We start from the raw sequence: 6,008 nt of genomic DNA on the forward strand, positions 1-6,008 counted from the left end.
TTTTTAATTGAACTGCTAGTAATAAATGTTGAAGAACAAAGCAAGACTCATCTTTATCATGCATGTTTTTTTACTAAAATGTCGTACCTAAATCTGGCCCAAGAAGCTTCTTCCTTTAACAGTATGTGTACTAAGCAAGCCTTGCTAATGCTTAATGTTAGTAATGTGTAAGTTGAGGCCCAAAATGATCTTATTAGGTGCTATGCATATAGTACTGCCAACTGAAAAGGCCACATTTATATTTAAAGTCATGCAAATAATTTATAGCCATCTGTATCATAAAATATTGCGACAAATTATTTTCCTCTTGGCAAATACACACAATAATAATAATGATAATAATTCCAGAAAATGGTGCTTGCTCTAAGAGCACTTTCAGAATTATTAATTTTGTAAACAAAATGCCTGTCAAGTAGGAAAAAGTGCAAGCAGCACATATACAGTGGTGCCTCGCAAGACGAAATCAATCCGTTCCGTGAGGCTCTTCGTATAGCGGTTTTTTCGTCTTGCGAAGCAAGCCCATTGACAGCTTAGCGGATTAGCGCTACAGCTGTCAAGCGGCTTCCAGCGATCAGCTGTTAAGCGGCTTATCAGCGGAACAGCTGATAAGCGGCTTAGCGGCTTAAGAAAAGGGCAAAAAAGCAAAAAAAAAAACCCGCGGGGGGATGCAAGATTTTTTTCGTCTTGCGAAGCAACCCCATAGGGAAATTCGTTTTGCGAAGCGCCTCCAAAACGGAAAACCCTTTCGTCTAGCGGGTTTTTTGTCTTGCGAGGCGTTCGTCTTGCGGGGCACCACTGTATTATCACTTGTGACATCACATGTACACACAAGGCAACTTCCCTGTCTCCCACAGCTTCACATGCACGTAAACACAGCCAAAAGAAAAAGGCATGCAATCACCACACATGACAATAAACAGAGTTTTCACACTTTTTATCTTACACCAGAGTGCTCCCCATGTAGAAAACTCTTAACTTTTGATAGTGTTCCAATTTCTCATATTTTGTTGTGAACCCAATGCCACAAACCTTCCTCTGCTCAATCTCCCCAGAAGTTATATATTTCTACATAAATAAAGGCTTACATTACATTGGGCCAGAGCATACAGACTCAATATAATCAATTGCATCTCACCGAAAATACCGGTGATTTTTTTCCTCCCTACCCACTCCATAATATAACGAGCAATGTAAATCAACGATGAAATGCAAGAATATACCATTTAAGCAAGTACAGTTATCTCAGCCTCCTGATAGCTAGGCAAGATTTCTGACTGGGAAATGCAGTCAATTCGGATGAGAAGGCCTGACTCAGTAAGGAGATTAATAATTCAGACGGATATCATTTGGATGCACAAAGTTACAGGTTGCTGAAGACACATCCTGTTTTAAAGTACACACAACTGCCGCCAGATATACCTTGCAAGGGAATGCGGAGGATTACAGGTTGAAAGAAAAATAACAGGACACAAACTGGTTTAGATGGTACTATTTAATGGTATCCCTCTGGGGAAGTAACAGGCCTTTGAAGGCTGCAATTGAACTCTAAGTTAGGAATAGGAGAATATTCCTGACTGAAGAACTGAATTAAGTTCATATATTTCACTCATTCAGTAAACTACTGTACTCAGTTAGTAAACTAGCCTTCTCCAACCTTGCAGCAGCACTGTAGTTGGACTACAACGTCCATCATCCTCGGCCAGCTTGCCAGTGGTAAAGGATTGTGGGAGTTGCAGTCTAAAAACATCTAGGGTTGAATAGTTGAAAGCGGTCACAATTCACAAATCATACTTCATCTCCTATACATCAGAATGTTTCACATGTTGCAAAAGCCAGATCTCCGTATTTCCACTGCAAGTCAGCCATACTTGAAAGTTATTCACAAATGATAAACATTTGTTTATAAACATTTGTTTATAAACATTTGTTTTAAAAAGGGTGCATTAAAAAAAATAATAATAACAGGCTTGCAATCATTTTCTGCAATGTGTGAAATGGCATTAACATGGCAACTACTCTCAAAACCCGATAATGGGAAAGATGCAGCCCACAGAACAGATATGAGGTAAGTTCAGTGCTTTTTTCCCCTGAGGAGTACGCACACCCCTAAACATTTTGTGAATCTACTTTTTGTCCATTTACAGTATTTATTTCCCCCGATTTTAACTATAAAATGGTGATTTTCTTGAGTCAAAATGAGAGTACCCCTAAACATTTTTTTTAGAAAAAAAAGCACAGGGGAAATTCAATCCCACTTATACATAATGGACTCTTTTCAGAAACCAAGAGAATACAAAACCCAGCTAGCCATCTTTCCACCTCGATTTCATCGGAAGGGTATGCAAGAGCCGCTTCTTGAGCCAGATTCAATTTTTAAAAACGCGTCCACGGCACCATGACGCGTGTTAAGGGGCTGAGGGCAAAGTCGCAGGCAACCACTGATTCATACGTTGACAAAACACGCCACACTTCAGTGTCCGTCACGTGTGCGGCAGCTGACAGGCTTCAAAAACCGCAACGTCGAGTGACCCTTCAGGTATCCAGCGGAGATACCACCCCCACCCCCACCCCCAAAAAATTAAAGCGGTTGCCTCATCGGGAAGAGGGCAGGGCTTTGCCGCTCCCTCCCGCTTCAAGCGCACAGGCAAAACAGGCGCCAAACCCCCTTCCGTGGCCAGGAAGGAGAACCGGACCGGGAGCTGGCAGCAGGGCGTGGAAAAAGCAAGCCAAGCGGGCGGCAGGGAGAGGGAGGCGGGGGTGGCGAGGGACGCCTTTGCCGAGATGCCCCGCCGCAGCTCGGCGCCCCACTCACCCCACGCGGCCAAGCAGTCGATCTGCAGAGGCAGCTTCTCCAGAATCGGCACCGGCTCGAAGGCGTCGTGCATGATGGCGGCGGCCGCGGCGGCTACGCGGGGCCCGGCAAACGCCCGCCGAGAGGACTCCCTTGGAGACTCCGGCTCCGGAGCAGCCGCCCCAGACGCCTCCTTCCAGGCCCGGCCCAGGCGCTTCCGGCTCCCGCTTCACTTCCGCGGCCAGGCTCCACCTCCGGGAAACCCCCCCGGGAGCCCGGCCTCCTTGCCAGCAGCGCCGGTCAGCTGCTTCTTCCCCTTGTCTCTATTTCGCTGGCCGAGCCTCTCGCAGGCATTGCGGCCCCAGCAGTCGCTGTTGGTGGTGCGGAAAAGGGGCGTCTTTTCAACATGAAGAAGGGCTTTCGGACCCCCTTGTATAAAAGGGGGGTTTACGGTACGTATAAGCTAAACAAGCTACAGCTTAGGGCCCCACTCTCTTGGGGGCCCCAAAAAAAATTAAAGGGGGAAAAAAACTGTGGATGTACATTGCCAAAATATAAGATAAAAAAATAAAAATAAAACCAACACACAGCAACATATACTTCTTCTTAATTGTATTTCACTATTAATATAGTAGACCATAAAGAAGGCTGATCCCCGAAGAATTGATGCTTTTGAATTATGGTGCTGGAAGGGACTCTTGAGAGTCCCATGGACTGCAAGAAGATCAAACCTCTCCATTCTTAAGGAAATCAGCCTTGAGTGCTCACTGGAAGGACAGATCCTGAAGCTGAGACTCCAATACTTTGGCCACCTCATGAGAAGAGAAGACTCCCTGGAAAAGACCCTGATGTTGGGAAAGATGGAGGGCACAAGGAGAAGGGGACGACAGAGGACGAGATGGTTGGACAGTGTTCTCGAAGCTACAGGCATGAGTTTGACCAAACTGCGGGAGGCAGTGGAAGACAGAAGTGCCTGGCATGCTCTGGTCCATGGGGTCATGAAGAGTCAGACACGACTAAACAACAACAACATTAATATACTTCTTAATTGTATTTCAGTTCAACAATTACTTTGATAAAATACATATTTTTATTTTGTTATGTGCAAATGGCTTCAGGTACCTCTTAGGTCCATAAATTACCATATAGCATATAGCATATATTCAACACACAAAAAGTGACAATTTTTTGTTGTTTACAAAGGACAGCTATACATATAAAGGGCCCCATTACCTTCAGTAGCTTAGGCCTTCATCAGACCTAAAATCTGGCCCTGTTGCAGCCTCAGCGGTTGCTGTTTATGGTGCAGAAAAGGGCCATCTTTTCAACACTAAGAGGGGCTTTCAGAGCCCCTTGTATTAAACGGGGGACACTCATTAACCACTATTGGGAATGCTTGTGTAAGGCTGTTCATGGGCGTAGCCAGGATGTTTGTTAGGGGGAGCAGGCTTTTGTTAGGGGGGGCAGAACCTCAGATTTGTATTGATTTTTATTGATTTAGGCTATTCACCCCGTCACACACACACACACACACACACACACCCCGCCTACAACCATGGAGCTGTTACTTATGGGACTAGGGTAGCAAAGGACAAATTGGGCCATTCTTTGGAAAGGGGTAACCCTCAAGTCCAGGGACGCAGGTGGCGCTGTGGGTTAAAGCCTCAGCGCCTAGGACTTGCCGATCGAAAGGTCAGCGGTTCGAATCCCTGCGGCGGGGTGCGCTCCCGCTGCTCGGTCCCAGCGCCTGCCAACCTAGCAGTTCGAAAGCACCTCCGGGTGCAAGTAGATAAATAGGGTCCGCTTACCAGTGGGAAGGTAAACGGCGTTTCCGTGTGCGGCTCTGGCTCGCCAGAGCAGCGATGTCACGCTGGCCACGTGACCCGGAAGTGTCTCCGGACAGCGCTGGCCCCTGGCCTCTTAAGTGAGATGGGCGCACAACCCCAGAGTCTGTCAAGACTGGCCCGTACGGGCAGGGGTACCTTTACCTTTACCTTAACCCTCAAGTCCAGCACGCCAATCATACAAGAAGATAGTGGTCATTTCAATTGTGGTCATCTTATCTGACAAGGGCGTAAGCCAGACTATTTGGGTCACATTTTTTGCATCCTGGTCGTTTATATGGGTAGCCTGTGGTTATTGACCAGCTGCAGCTGGCCCTGTCTTTACCAATCATGTGCCTTCCTGGTGGTTTGTACAACAGCCATGCAGAGCTTGGTTAGGGATCGTGGGAGTCATAGTCCAAAACATCTGGAGGGCATCAGGCTGGCAAAGACTGAGCTAGATGCACTCTGGATCTGATGAAGTATGATTTCACAAGAAGCTGTTTTATACTGTCAGGCTGATGGGCCATGCAGCTCAATACTGTGCACTATGCTAGGTGGTGGCAGTCCTCCAGGGTTTCCAACAGGAATCCTTTTCCAGCCCCTTTTCCAGCTAGTGCTAGAAATGGTGAACTTTTGCATACAAAGCATCTGCTCTACCACTCACTCATCATTACTATTTATTTAATTTCTATGCTTCCCTTCATCCAAAGATCAAAGAAATATAACCCCTCATACGTAATTCTGGGGCCGAACCATATTTAATCAAGGTCTTATTTAACAATTGCCTTCTATAAAATGCATTGCTCAGGGCAACATACAAGAAGAAAAGTACATTAAAAATCCTATACAGTCATCAATAAGTTATTACATTGCAGGGAAATGATCAATTACCGGTATACATTTAAATGCTTGGTGACTTTCAATAAGGCAGCTTACTAGTGGAGCTGTCGCATAGGAGTCAAGACTATTGGTCATTAACTTGGAGTATCGTATGAAGACTGGTAGCATATCTCCAAATCTTCCCCATCCTAATACCTAGATTCATCAACTGGAGATGTCAGAGCATGAACCTGCAACCCCCTGTGTCAGTGGCTGGCTTATGGAACAATTACGATAAGTCAGCCATTTGCATATACAAGGAGCATATTGCAGTTCTGATGCCAAAAACTGAGAGGCTGCCCTGGGGGAAAAACCTGTTTTGATGTGTAAGATATAACAAGTTCCAGAAGCTGAACTTCCCAAAGACAGAAAGCTGAAAGCAGGCCCATATGTGCTTTATGAACTGATATGTTCATAAAGGAGACTGTGGTTCTGCAAAAATACAGTGCCCAGTCATCATACTTTATGACCCTCATTTAGCAAACAAGTATAAGAAGTCAAGCTTAAAGGTC

At 45.6% G+C, this 6,008-nt stretch overlaps 1 protein-coding gene across 2 annotated transcripts in view; it reads right to left on the reverse strand.

The window, feature by feature from the left end:
• VPS39 (VPS39 subunit of HOPS complex) overlaps positions 1–3,048 on the reverse strand; it is a 29,120-nt gene extending 26,072 nt beyond the window's left edge. The window contains exon 1 of one of the 2 annotated variants that reach the window (XM_083746696.1): positions 2,813–3,048. In XM_083746696.1, coding sequence (XP_083602822.1) covers positions 2,813–2,885 — 73 coding nt within the window. In that variant the 5' untranslated portion in view covers positions 2,886–3,048. The remainder of the gene's footprint in view (positions 1–2,812) is intronic. The other variant, XM_083746695.1, reaches the window with a different exon arrangement.
• Between the last annotated feature and the right edge of the window lie 2,960 nt (positions 3,049–6,008).

The sequence above is a fragment of the Podarcis gaigeae genome (assembly GCF_964106915.1).
Source record: "Podarcis gaigeae genome assembly, chromosome: 1".
In the NCBI taxonomy this organism is placed as follows: Eukaryota; Metazoa; Chordata; class Lepidosauria; order Squamata; family Lacertidae; genus Podarcis; species Podarcis gaigeae.